The sequence below is a fragment of the Gallus gallus genome, chromosome 6 (assembly GCF_016699485.2).
Source record: "Gallus gallus isolate bGalGal1 chromosome 6, bGalGal1.mat.broiler.GRCg7b, whole genome shotgun sequence".
In the NCBI taxonomy this organism is placed as follows: Eukaryota; Metazoa; Chordata; class Aves; order Galliformes; family Phasianidae; genus Gallus; species Gallus gallus.
Window position 1 is genome coordinate 16,926,501 of NC_052537.1, and position 14,844 is coordinate 16,941,344.

Consider the following 14,844-nt stretch of genomic DNA (forward strand, 5'->3'; position numbering starts at 1 on the left):
TACTACTTCATCAAAGGTTTAATTAAACCCATTAGTTTGCAGAAATGGTCTGCATGCTTCAAAAATGGTCATCCTTAACTTACTAAAATGTTATTTTAGTATTTTTTTTCAAAGGTATAAGCTCTAATATAGTGTTAACTGTGGAGACAAAACCGTCTGAAGTGGAAAGAATCAATTTTTATCAGAAGTACTGCTAGTTTATTCCAGTTGAGTGATGCAGATGAAATCACTAGCTGTGTTTTATTCTTCCTTCTCAGAAAATTGTGCTAAAACATATCCTTCTTGGGCAATGCATATATTGTGGGAAAAAAAGATTTTTGTTAAACTCCAAGGAAATAATTTTAAGGCTTCTGACACTAGCATTGATGATTTTGGTACATTAAAGATAATTCCTGGATATCCAGTTTTCCATTTGAAGTATAATTTCTATAAATATATTAATTAAAACTCAAAGCAGTAGTTGTTGAAGTAGAATTTATATATTTTTGTTTGAGAATCTGGTCAAAAAAATAGTACCCGGAACTTTGTTAATAGAACAAAATTCTCCCTACCACATGCTTAGAATCCTTGAAGTATTTCCATACTGTCACAAGGAAGAGATCAGCGCCATCCTTCTGAGTTGAGGCCACTGGCAGTTGCAGTACATCAGTAATGATTTGTGCGAGAGTGCAGCTGGTCACCTCAACATCCAGTTCTCTGCCATGTCCTACATCTATTCAAAAAATCTCCAGAAAGAAAAAAGGCTTGTCTTTCACCTAAGTAGGTCATTTTCCAGGAGTAATTCTAGAGCTAATGAAGCCCAGTTTCTACAGAAATGCGTCTCGGTGTTGATTGACTGTGGTTCTGTGAAGGCAGGATCTTTCATGCTTTTGTAACAGTTAGAGCAGGAGAAACCTACCTGGTGAATTGTCTGATATCTCATAAAAGGATGAGCTCAACTTGGCGTTACTGAAGGCATTCATGGTCCCGTCTCCTCAAAGGAACTGCCTGCTTTTGTAAGCTTACATGAACTTGACACCTGCAAACAGACGTGACTTCCCTGTTTAGTAACTGACTTTCTCACCTACCAGCTCGCTTTGTGTGCATTCGTTCGGGGATATTCACAGCGTGTATGTTTGTGTAGTTGCACCAACTACATTTGACATGGACCTAGATTCAGAAGCATAGGTTCTTCATCGAGCCTAGCGTCTGTGCCTTGCAGCCTTTATCAAGTTCATTTCTCCCATTTTTTGCTCCTTGGTTCTGGGAACGGTTCTGCCCCAGAGGGTGGTGGGCAGGCTGCCCAGGGCAGTGGGCACAGCCCCGAGTGCTGGAGTTCAGGATAGTGCTCCCAGGCATAAGGTTTGGATTTTGGGTGGTGATGTGTGGAGCCGGGAGTTGGACTCAGTGATCCCTGTGGGTCCCTTCCAGCTCAGGATATTCTACGCTCCTATGTAAGCTGCAGTCAAATCTTAGCAGTCTTGGCAGCTGCTGAGCCTGGTTTGGTTCCCAATTCAGACCTCTCATGTGCTTTGCTTCTCTGAGATATGGATCACATAGGATCTCTTTTGATCCACAAACTGGGATCCAGACTTCAGATACAGACGTTTCTAAAGTTGTGTCAAGCACATGGAGAGCCTCAATTCGTAGTTAAATCTTTTGGAGGTAGTACGACAGGAGAATAAGGAAAGCAGGCTCGATGAAGGGTTTTCTGCCTATTCATGATGGCTATGCTATAGGCTCCCGAAGTTACAGATTTTTTTTCTGAGAATATGAAGTTGTTCCGCTGCTTAATCAGCGGTCTGACAGAACTTCAGACTGTTGGAGTCCATCCTGCTGCCTCTCTGCCATATGGGGGCTGAGGGAGAGCTGTTTCACCTTGTCCATTAATGCTGCTGTAGATCTGTGTCACCCCCTTAGTTTTCATAATTTTAGGCTGAAGAATTCTAGCTTACCTTTGTTATTCCTGTAGCAGAAACCATTGGAACTTTTTTCTGTTTTTATTGTTCTTAAATTATTTTTTTAAATTATTATTTTCCCTTTATAATATGAGTGAACCCAAATTGCCTACTAGATTTATCAGTGGCATAATTGTCTTATTTAGTTTTCTATTCCTTTGCCAGTAATTCTTAATTAGGTATTTTTCTAGAACAGTAGGGAAGACCTTGCTGATGAATAGTAGTAGTAAGCTTATAATCTGTGATTTTTTTTATATGTAAAGTTAGAATTTATTTCCTTCATTAATTCACATTTATTAATATTTAATGTCATGTTTTCTTGCTGAGCCATTCGGTATTTCTTCTGTAGCTCATTATAACCTGCACAGTTCTTCACTGTCTGAAATACTTGTTGTCTCTTGAAAACTGCACCCCTCTATGAGTGCCCTTCTTTTCAGTGTAATTTATGAATATGTTAAGTAGCACAGATCCTAGGGGGGTGATCTCGTGACCTTCCTTTCCACATGCTTACTGTCACCTCCTTTTTCTTACAATCCTTTAAACAGTTTTCTGTCCTTTTGTTACTACCTTTGTTGGGTTTTTTTTATTGCTTTGAAGAGATCTTGATGACGGCCGTATTTTAAAGTGCCTTTTGCAAGTCTGAGTGGATATTAAATGGATCTCCTGCATCCCAAATACTTTTTCCTTCAGAGAATGCCAGTGTATTTGAGAAATACTGTGTTCCTTTACAAAGGCAGTTTTGACTCTTCCAAATGTATATTTTGCTGCGCCTTTCAGTAATTTTATAGTTCCTATGTACATGTATAGGTGTTGATTCTTTTAATACATATGCAGAAAGCACTATTCTATCCCATTTTTCATGGCGTCATTGAGTTTGTTGACTGGAAGACAAATTTGCTTTGGTTAACAGCTGTTCCATGATAGATCCAGTTCTGTTCCTTCTTGTTGGAATATATATTTAGAATAGCATTGTTGCGACTGGTGTTTCTTCTTTTAAATTTTAGCTGTCCCTTTTCCACCAACGCATCGTTTGACATCTGAAGAAGTGTTTGACACAGATGGAAAACCCAGGGTTGACATTTTGAAGAACCACTTGATTAAGGAAGGTCGAGTGGATGAAGAAATTGCACTTAGAATCATCAATGAGGGTGCTGCAATATTACGGAGGGAAAAAACTATGATAGAAGTTGAAGCTCCAATTACAGGTAACATTTCTAGATTATTTCACTAATAAATACATTTTTAAAATATTCCTTTTTTCACGAGTGTAGTTTTTCTTAAAAATCACTAGAATAGAATTTCTGTGTAATCTTTCTGAATAATCTCGCACAGTTGCATTTGCTTAGCAGTGCTCAGATGGCCTAAAAAAAGACACTGCTCATTACCGTGTAAAACTGAGGCATTGAATCTGCTGGGGAATAAAACAGAGTAAACAGGGTTATAATGGCAAAAGAGAAAGTAGTTAAATGCTTGTGAATTATGAATTTCTAATTCCTGTGATGTAAGTGGGAACAAAGGCGTTTCCCTGGAACAGATAAGTGAGCTCAGAATTATTCTGAAATCTAAATATGTGAAGAGAAGCTAATTGCTGTTGTTTGAAGCAAATACTGTGACCTAGATTGCTGAGTGAAAAATACACCTTATAGTTCCTCTGTAGGAGAAACTGATGACTGAATGCAAAATGGGGTTCTTATGAGGGTAGTACTACTGAAAAACGTAAGATTGTTTTGCCATCTTAATGTAATGGGACTGATCCGCTGTGATACAAAACTGACTTGTAGTGTTTTTAGGGGTATTTTTGTACTTGGACTAGTTCTGTTTGTATTTGACCTAGAGAATGATGGACTTAGTGTCCTTTATTTATATATAGTTTTTTTTTTTTTTTACAAAAAATCAAGATTCATAGAAAATACTTTTTATTGTGTATCTGTAGTTTAAAATAATAAATGTAGATTCTATTTTTTTTGTGTATTCAACTCAAGTGGTCTTTAGCTTGAAAGCTTTCTTCTAAATGGACCTTCTAAAACTAAGTGTTTTCAAATGCTCAACTCAGGGCATCAGCTTGCTTTGATTTGTTAATGTCAGGCAAATGAAAACATTGAAGTAGTATATCATTGCTGGCATTTTAAAGAAAATTAAACTATTGACCTGGTGGAAACAACTAGCTGACTGAACTCAGAGTATTCCCAAGTTCTAGATCAAGCTCAAAACTAAAGTCCATACATTTAGAATTTTTATCTTTCACTTAATTTGTGTAGCTGCCCTGTGTTACTGGTGTATTGCAAGCTGAAAAAGAGGAATGTTCTTGCAGAGTTTGAGTAGAAATCTTCAGAGAAGTGACATACAAGAGGACGCATTTTATTTGGTCATTGTGACAATTGTTTTACTCCAAGGAAATAACAATCTGTCAAGTGCCATATCTAATGTTTCTTTCCAAAATTAGAAGGACTTGTTTCCCCACCCCAAATTTACTGAAGCACACTAAGAAGTCAAAAGAGACTGGTCAGCAGCTGATCAGTGACGTTTTGTGTCGATGGAAGACACAGGCTCTCGAGTGCTATCAGCAACACCTCCCTGCTGAAACAGGAAAGCAGCTCCTGACTTCCATTGCACTGGAAATTCCTGTGGGGATGAGGAGTTAGGAGCAGTTGTCTCTTCCATTTGAGGTTGTTTTTTTTTTTTTTTAATTGCAAGATGACCTGGCATTGCTGCGTGCTCTTCAGAGTCTTCCCATCTGTTATCTTTGGCACTTCTGCCCTAGGTTGTGCTGACCACTGATCTTGTACTATTTCTTATTTAAAACCACAAGAAAAATCCATTGTTGAAATAATGAACGTGGTTATTTGAAGGAGAAGAGTAGAAGAGAAGATATTGATGATGTTGAAAGGTGTGATAGTCAGACTTAGAAAACAAAGGCATACTCTCCCTGCTGTTTTCAGTCCCTCATGGAAACAGCAAATTGTTTCAAAGCAGCATCGCAATACCTTTTCAAAATGCATACCAAGGCAGATCTGTGAAGGTACATAAGGGGCTGGGGGAGACAGTAAAGAGCTGCTGATGGCTTTCAAGACCTCGATGCTCTGTGTATTAACTACTAAAAAATATTCCACAGTGTGCCAGATGCAAATCTGATTGTTACCAGCATTGCCACATGTAGCAAGAGCAGTATTTTAGTGAGCAGCAGAAGGTGAAGCTTCAGAAACTTCTGTTATTTCTTTTTTATGCATGTCTTTTAATTAGAAGTACTTTGTGGCTGTTTACTTAACTATAACTTAGTAACTTTTCTGTTAGATTTTTTTTAATTAATTTGAACAAAATTTTTGCTTGCAGTGTGTGGTGATATACATGGCCAGTTCTTTGATCTAATGAAGCTGTTTGAAGTGGGAGGATCACCTGCTAACACAAGATACCTCTTCCTCGGTGACTATGTAGACAGAGGTTATTTTAGTATAGAGGTAACTGAATATATTAATCTGTTTGTCCTAAATTTTTCTATAAGCACGCTTTTATGGAGATTTGCAAATGACATTTTAGGTCTGCTTTAACATGTGAATGTGTTCTTCCTTGCTGTGCTTCCTTCTCTTACAAAGGCCTACTTACTGGAGGATATTGACCAGCGATTTGGACTGTCCTGTTGAAACTGCCAGACTTACTCATTTTTCCTCCTCTTTCTGCAATTGGGTTTTATGACAGTTGAATTCTGTAGTTTTATTATGTATAATGTTGCTTCTCTGGGAGTATGCGTTAAGGTGCATTTATAAGTTTTTGGAGAACAGGTGAGTTGTGACTGAGAGGTCCTTCTCTCAATGTGTTAAAATGTTTATCTGTACAAAGTAGACTCCTTTTATATATATATATACATATATATAAAATGTTGTTTAATAATTATTGATATTTTTCTTTGCTGTAATTGTGAGGGTGATTACAGATATTCCCAAAGGATGGCATGTGTATCTGCCTTTTATTTTTCAGGTATTTTGAATTCAAATAATTTTTTAATTTTCAGCATATTTATGAAATATGTTACACATCAGAGATATTCACATATTCATATCAATTAGTTCCAGATGTATGATTTTTTCAGTTAACTACTCTTCTTGAGTCAGCTTGGGATGTCTTCGTTGACACCAAATCTAATAGAGTGGTATACCATTTCAAATAGCATTTTGCAATGCTTGGTGTATGAGGTTTTGTCCTAATAATGTATGTGTGGGCATGTATATGTGCTGTGGATGACATGCACTAAGGAGTTTTTAGTGACAGCAGACAAACAGGAGATACAACAAGAATGATTGCATCAGAAAGTCATTTATAAGGAAAAGTTCCAACATAAATATGCTGTATATTCATTTGGTCTTCGTGGCCTGCTCTTGGTGATTACAAATAAGTTAATTGTTCTTTTCAAGGACTTTTACATAGCAACGATGAACTGTAGCAACAAAACAACTTTTCAAGCATTGCACTTAAGAAAACCTTGTGAACAATGGATATGCTTGAATATTTTGATTGGAACAGGTTCATTTTTTTATTTTATATTATTATAATTTATTTTTTAATATAATATTTGGAATGCTACATAGAGTTGTGGAACACATGAAGATATACTAAATATACTCTTGAAAACCACTCCAGGATTTTTAATATGCTTCTCTTCATTGAGATAATCTGTGTCTTTTTTTGCTCAAAGTGGCTATTGGAGCAGCAGTAAAGTATGTGGCAGATTTTGTGAATGAAGTTGAAATGCTGTAAGTCCGTGGAGGTGGGCCTATGCTTTTCCCACATTTCCTTGAGAAAGGGAAAAAATAATATGTTAAAATAATAAATTTAGCCCTTTGCTTCCAACATTTTCCTTAAAAATTAAATTAAAAAATCTGGATAAATTTTTGCTTGCTTATCCTTGATGTTTAGGAAATGTCACTTTAACTCTGGGTGGAATTTGGGAGTGTTCGTATATGGATGCTTCAGAGTTTCTCTTAGTGACTGGAAACATAGCACAGTCTCGATAAAATTGTCTTTTCACAGAACAGTGAAGGTGAAATCTTTAAATCTTCACAAAGAGTGAAATTGATTTTTCTCTGATAAATGCTTTAATCGGTCTATCCTAAAACATTTTTAATTGCATTGATGCTTCAGTAGTAAACCATTTTCAATTAAACAAATGCCATCTTTTCTAATGGGAAAATTCACTACATGCTATGCTATATTTGTATAAAGCAGACTACTGGGATTAAGATGGAGATCTTCCCATAAATATACACAAGTTCTTCTTTTCTATACTGAAAGAAATAGGACATAGAAAACTAGTTTGTATATAATAATAAAAAATATATATGCTGGTACAGAAACAGTACAATAAATGTTCTTTTTGACTTAATACCATGCTTAAAATCCCATCATTTTTGTTCAGTATTTGTTTATTGACAGAAAGGCACTGCTTTTACACTTGTCTGTTGCAAATCTTTAAGATTGATAATGTCTATAAATTCTTCATGCAAGCTGAATTAGCTAAAATATTTCACAATTACAGAATTTGCCCAATGAATTCACATATTCATCTGATGATTAGCAATTGTGTCACAAACTGAATGTACTCTGCTGGGAAGTAGTTTTAAAGAGTCTTGGGGACCTTGCAAGACCTCAAGATATTTTGCAGTTAGAAAAACATACAAAAATGATTAATTTGTATATTTTTGCTAAGATTAAAAACCAATAATTAGTTTAGCTGAACTTCTCAATAGAAATCCTTGATGTTTTTTTCAATATCTGTTTCCTTTGTTTTCCTTCTTCCTTTGTGTACTTACTGTACTATGCAAAATAACTTTGTAGAATGATAGCTTCAGGGTTCCTATACTGATTGGAAAAAAATAGTAGTGACTTGCAGATGACTTCAAGGTGATCCAGAACTACCAGGATTTAACTTTTTCTCTGCTCAGTTAAAAATACAAAAATTGTATTTGAAGATTAAGAAATACACTTTGGGTGTCCAGGACTGCTGGATGGTAACAGGCTCTAAGTTTCAAAAACTTTGCATGTTTTGCAGCTCTGCCCCAACTCTCTTTGCTTCTGATGTTGCAATAATGATCATGTATGAAAATTTATTTACTATACTACCTTGAATTTACTGCTTGAACAATGAATGAACAAGCAGTGTTCTCATTTCTGGGGGGAGGAAATGACAAATTCTGTCAATTCTTAGTTTAAAAACACCCTAAAACAATACGGATGTCTTTAATTTAAACAGATTTTTCGTGGATTTTGTTCATCATTTATTTCCACTAGCCTATGTCTGCTTTTCTTATGAAATCAGATTCCGTGCACAGAGACATGCATTGCCTAGATGAAACTGAACAAGTTGCATGACTCTGATCCAGAACTGATGTATCGGGTTGGGAAAAGTAGCATTGTATTTTTGTAATGGCATATTGAGCTGTTCTTATATTTGAAGCTGTTGGTGTTCTTACTCGAAGTGTCTGAGTAGCAACAGGTTTTAAAGTATAATTTATTGAACGTCTTTGTTTTTCAACAGTGTGTGCTGTATTTATGGGTCCTGAAAATTCTCTATCCAAGCACGTTATTTCTTTTGAGAGGCAACCATGAATGCAGACACCTAACAGAGTATTTTACGTTTAAACAAGAATGTAAGTATTGCCTAAGATCATAACATTAGTTTACTTCCCACTTGATGATTTCTGGTCATTTTGCTTGAGAGATGTTTGTTAGTATAACCAAAGTCCTGCAAACTTTTGCAAACCCAGCTCACTTCTGTAAAACTGCTTGCTGCTAAGTGTGGCAGTGGAATTAAAGTATGTAGAAGACTGTTGTTTGTAAAGATATGTTATAGAGTAAACTTTGATGCATAAATCCAGAAAAGAAGAAAGTTATTTTGGTTTCTTGGCTATAATCAAGAGTGTGAAGTAAGATGCTGTCCAGAGTTGTGAAGCTAGCGAGAAAATACCCTGCTGTTGAGTAATTTCTATTTGGGTATTGATTTTAACTGTATTACTAAGGTAACTCTTTTGGTGACGTAAATTGTTCCTGCTTTTGGAAGTCTGTATTGGTATTGATGCACTAATAAATGGAACATTTACTCTGATAAAACTCTCTTCAATGAAGGTAGAAGTTATGTGATATGATGTATAGTCTCTTAGCATTTCAATGTAAATGAGAAGTCACAAACTTCTCAGTACTTTTTAAAGCATGCCATATAATAATCGTATAGCACAAAATGGTGGATCACTCTGAAGGTAATGCCTCCTATTTATTCCTATGGAAACTACAACAGATACAAAGAGCACTGTTTGATAGGGCAAATTCCCAGGTACAAAACATTGTTTTTCAACATATCTCCATTAGCTGAACGTTTTTGCCAGCAATGAACAAGACCTGTGTGCTGCACTTGTAAACATCTACACCAGTGGAGGCAGCCCACTGTCACCACTGCTGAAATGCACCACCACTGTGCTCACATCCACTGTTTGATGTCTCCATAAACATTCTGCATCGATGAATGTCAATGGGTGCAATTTTCTCCACATGGAGGAATTCAGTTACACAGCTTTGCGTCATACACGCTTCCATGTTTGACACTGCTTTGTCAGACTGCCCCTCTGCTGCCATCTGTCACATCACAATGAAATGTAACAGAATATTGGCAGGAAGGTTCACCCTCTGCTGCCCTCATGACTCATGATGCTGGAGGCAGATGTTAACATAATAAAATAGGAGGCATTACTTTTGGAGCAGTTCTCACAGTTCTGTGGTTTCATTTATTTTAAATAAAAAGTTTCTCCACATTTAAAAAAAAAAATGAAAAAGGTTGTTAGTTCTGGAGGAGAATTTCTTAAAAATGTGCTTGCTGTCGTAGTGTTTGGAAACATTCATTTAAACCCAACTGTATTTGTTTTGAGTATGTAATTTGTCAGTTTCGCTCTTAGATTCATGATCCACCAGATTGCACTCTCTGTGGAACACGGAATTCTTAATAATTTGTATTTTCTTTCCCGCAGGTAAAATAAAATACTCTGAAAGAGTCTATGATGCTTGTATGGAAGCTTTTGATTGCCTCCCTCTTGCTGCTCTCCTAAATCAACAGTTTCTTTGTGTTCATGGTGGACTTTCACCAGAAATTAATACACTAGATGACATTAGGAGAGTGAGTATTTTGTGTATTTGAAGCTAAGTGGAAGTACAGGTATTTGTGTGATGATAAACAAATTCACATTTGTGAAGTTGTCAGTTTATTTTCTGTTCTTGTCCATTTGGAAGTGTAAATCATGACCTGAAATTGAGACCAAGGGTTATGTGTGCTCCTGCTTGGCCCATCTAACACATTTTTCGTGATGCGTTTCAGTGGGGACAGCTGGGACTGTTACAGACCGCACAAAAACACCTCAAAAACTCCACAGAGTTTCCTAAGATGTGTAATGTAGTACATATAAAAGCTTCATATCTAATCTAAAGAGCTTTTACTTTTTACTAGATAAGGACTAAAGTTCTTGTGGCTTTCAGGAATAGAAGTTAATTGCAGTCTTGAAATCGTTTGGTAAATCAAATTTCATATTTCAGTTATTGTTATATTTCTTAAATTTTTTTTTTTTTTTACTGTCTTGAACGTGTGGATTTTTTTCTGTTTTTTGGAAAAGTTTGAAACTATGTTTTCTGGAAAGTTGGGCTGCTATTTAAAATGACAGATTTGATAGGTATTTGCTTAACAGCTGTAGAATGCTTCCCACTGTGGTAAAAGTGCTGACTGTATCAGTGAGAAGACTGAAAAGTTTTAATAACTGAATTATTGAAACACTGAGTAGTTCATAGCGTGCAATTTAAGGGAAGACGATTGTGATGACATAAGATGTCTTTTTCTAATAAATTTGTTTCAGCTTGCATAGAGTGCTGCTGTCAGAGCAAGATTGTATCTGAGAATTTCAAACACAGTTGCTTTCCTTCTCGCGTACTCTTTTTTGACTTACTTTAGCTAACTCAGCTGACATCTTGACTACAGGACATAGCTCTCCTTCCAAGGAGTCCTGATTATTCAGGTTTTGAAAAACTGGCATACAGCCTGGCATGAGTGTTGGTTTATTGCTAGGTCTTGTTTTCAACATTTGGGTTATTCACTAGGAAATTTAAAAAAAAAAAAAAAAAAAAAAAAAAAGATAACCAGTTGTTTGAAGACTAGAAATAACTAATTGAGCAGAATTACTGCCTTCCCTAGGTCATTCCTGCTAGTGTCTCACCTCACTGTTGGGGGCAAGGGAGTGGAGATGAGAGATGGGAGGAAAGAGTGCTCCCTTGCATTGAATCAGCTGCTTGAGTGCATTTTTATGTGGTTTTCCAAAATTCCCTGTGTGTGTCTAGTCATGTCTTTTCCAGTATCTGAAATCCTTGGAGGAACTGGTTATACCAAATAAGTTCTATTGGAAACAGAAGCTTCTGAAGGGATCAAAAACATTTTTTTTCTCTCTTATGAAAATCTTTTTGGACAAGTGAATCTTATGTAACTTAAGGTGCACATTCCTTCTATAAAGGCCTATCTGCTTTTAAATCTTGATCGCTTGTATTGTTGAGAGCCTCTGCCAAAATATGCCAGTACTACTTGGTGATAGAAGGTGATAGTATCTGTCATGGCTCAGTAGTCACTCCTGTACTTTTTCTCTAGACTACAAGAAATAAGAAAATTGTACCTCCCTCATTAAAGATGGAAAAAAAGAGAAAACAATAATTAATTGGGTTTTTGTGCGGTAGTGATATTAGCTTGAGAACATTTGTGGATATTCTACAGTTTTTAGATATTTAGAGTAAGATCCCTAGTACAGTGGCTTTGGAATAACTAATGCATTTATGTCATAAGGTTTTTCTCCCTCCTGTTGGAATTTCTTTTACAGTGTAATAAAGGAAATTGTATTTTTAATATATTCTGCAATTTGTGAAAATACAGAGAAAAAAGAAGCTGTTTGGTTGCATTGTGGTCACAAAAGTGGGTTTTAGAGCTGTGAATCCTTTGAGATGTGTTTCCAGATTACAGTACATAACATTTGGTTACTTGTTCTTTGGTTCATCCGATTGATGGGAATTTATACTTCTTTTACCTCATAAATAGGAATTTTGGTGCAAGAAATGGAGACTGTGATTAAGGAAAATATGGAGTTGAACCTCTGAAAGTATTCTCTGGCAGGAAATCTAATTGCTATGCTTGGTATAGAATTGATTGAGTTTTATGGCAACTGTAAGATTAAGTTTTATATTCATAATGAAACAACAATTAAAAATAATTATAAACAACTTCATGGGCCTCCTAGAAGATTTTAAATACAAATTGAGTTACAGATCTTAATGAGAAAGTGCTCCCATTAACCAATTGTGGAAGTTAAAAGCTGAAATTGTTGCAGTATTTTCAGAATATGTGGAAATATTTATATACCTCTTCTGAAAGGATTCAGAAGCATGTAAGTTTGGAAGCAGGCTTCAGATTGCTGAATGAAAGTGTAAGTTTCCAACAGTTGATAACAGCCTTTTTGTAGACTTGAATGGGACATGCAGTACAACTTTTGAAACTGAAATGATAAATATAGATTGGTGCTTCAGTTATTTTCTTAGAAATTGTTTAATTAGTTGTAGCTGATTTTATCATTGCAGCTGGGCATCTTGGCTGTTATTACTTTTCTTCTACTTAGAGTGTACAAATAACAACGCTGCTGTAGTATTAGGGGGGTTGTTACCCCATCGGAATTTTCAAAAGCTGAAAGACAAAACAGAATCCGAGTGTTACAGAAACTTGTAATTTTTGGATCAGTGTTTTTCTGTTTTTCCTTTCTTCCTTCAGTGAGAGGTATGAACATATCCTTTGTATTTTGCTTGATGTGTTTGGAAATCATACCCACTCCTGTCCTGATTAGTGACAGCTGAAGAGTAGCTGAGAGCAGCATAAAATAGAAGTAGTTGCTTCTGAGAAAACTGTGGGATTACAGATGAGGATGGGAGAAAAAAAAAAAGTTTGTGTACATATAGAACAAGGTATGTGGGAGCCTATTTCAAAAAAGGTCAAAATATCAGATGGAAAAAATATTTCCCTAATTTTGCTTTGTTCTATCAGTAAATATTGATAGCCCCCTTTGTTTTTATTATCTTTTCTTGTATATTGTTTCTTAGAATTGCCTCTGTTAGTTGCACTCCATTCTTCATTTCTACTTCTGCCTTTCCTCAGAATTAGAGGCTGCTGTCCAGTAGTATATCACTTTTAAATTCACAGCTTGTTTTTTTGTGTGGGGGGGTTTTTTTGTACTGAATTGGACCATTTTGGAGGCTGAGAACATCAGTGTATTTCACTTAGAAATACTGCAGTCAAGGAGAGTGATGAGAGGGGAGAATGAAATGGTAGAAATAGATATGAAGCATATTTACAAGTTCTGTGGTAGAAATGGGAAAATGTATTGAGACGTTTTGCATTTTTCAAGGCAATCTTAACATGCAGATGTCTGTATGCATTGTTTAGAGACAGAAGTGAGAAGGAAAGGCAAATAAATTGTGCCATTCTGATGAGGCCTTAGCTCTTACTGCATCACAGATACAAAGAAACGTGGTTAGAGCTTTCTGGAAAGAAGCATAAAGAAAACAGTCTGGGAGAACTGCTATAAGGGACTGCAATTTATTTTTCTTTTAGCCTCAGTCTTAGAGCTGATCAGGTTTTAAAGTGTAAAGTGAATTTAATTAAAGAGTAATTCTCTTATGTTGGCCTTTACGTTTGCTTTTGTAATGTTCAAGGCTACATTAGGATGAGTTATAAGCTTGTGTGTGTGTGTTTGTGTGTGTGTGTGAAAATCTGCATTGGATATTGCTGCTGATGAGAACCATGTTTAGAAATGTAAGATACTGTTGTTAGAAATGTTGTTGCCTTTTTTGTTTTTTGAAGAATCGTGTGATAACTTTTGGAAAAGTCAGTGTTCATGGGTTGGCAGTGGCTTCAATAGCTGCATTAGAGCTTGGCATACACTGATATTGTACATGTGTTTAAATTGAATAGGTGGTGTAAAATCCTCTTCTTATATCTAGGAAAATACCATACAATTGTGATACAAATGTGGTGTGTGAAGCAACTTCTGTAAACATCAAGACAATTGTATGCTATTGAGAGCCTTCTGGTTTATTAGCAGAAGTTCTTATAAGGAGACAGTTCTCTTCTGCAAATTGGTAGGCATCATCATCCAGCACATGAAGGGAAATCACAGCTTTAAGCAGTATAGTTTTTACCCAGAAATAAAGAAAAATTCTCTGTAGGTGCAGATTTTTTTCTGGATGAACTCTTCTGTCTGTATTATTGACTTCCAGGAAAGTTATTTAACTACATGAACAAAATAATTATTTTTCTGGCATCCTCATTTCTGGTAGAGGACAGATGTCATAGTAGCTGTGACAGTAAAGCCAAACAGTCAAGATTGCTGCAAGTACTTCTTATTTCTGGGAAATTGCAAGTCTGTGAGACTTGTAATAATCTAATTTTTGTCCTCTGAAGTTCATTCACACCAATGTTACGGTTGTGTTGGTAGAGTGTCACTTTCAGACACATGACCATCAATTTAGAGATACTGCTTTGTTGATTTATACTGCCAAGACTTCTGCTGAAACAATATTCTATGAATCTTGATTCTGAGCCTAGTGATTGATACAGAAATGTCTGGATAAAATCAAACTGTCTCTTGAAGAAGAGAGGCAGAGATGTTTTTTTTTTTTCCTGATTTACAGCAGATGATCATTCTTTTATTGTGTTCTCAGTGACACACGGGCTTGATCAGTGAAGAGCCTTGAAATATATGGGGCGCTCCTAGGAATCGCTTTATAATCCCTTACTTCCTTTCTGTGGTATGCTGAAATATCCTTTTCTTTAGTAATATCTGACTGCCGCACTTTTCTG

General features: G+C 35.9%; 1 protein-coding gene across 11 annotated transcripts in view; it reads left to right on the forward strand.

Annotated features, from left to right (window-relative positions):
* PPP3CB (protein phosphatase 3 catalytic subunit beta) overlaps window positions 1-14,844 on the forward strand; it is a 50,048-nt gene that overhangs the window by 9,067 nt on the left and 26,137 nt on the right. For all 11 annotated transcript variants that reach the window (XR_003075545.3, XR_003075546.3, XR_005860608.2 and 8 more), the window contains exons 2-5: window positions 2,942-3,142; window positions 5,268-5,392; window positions 8,464-8,575; window positions 9,944-10,089. Coding sequence is in view for 8 of the 11 variants with exons in the window: in XM_025151454.3 (XP_025007222.1) it covers window positions 2,942-3,142; window positions 5,268-5,392; window positions 8,464-8,575; window positions 9,944-10,089 (584 nt within the window). In the remaining 3 variants the exon portion in view is untranslated. The remainder of the gene's footprint in view (window positions 1-2,941; window positions 3,143-5,267; window positions 5,393-8,463; window positions 8,576-9,943; window positions 10,090-14,844) is intronic.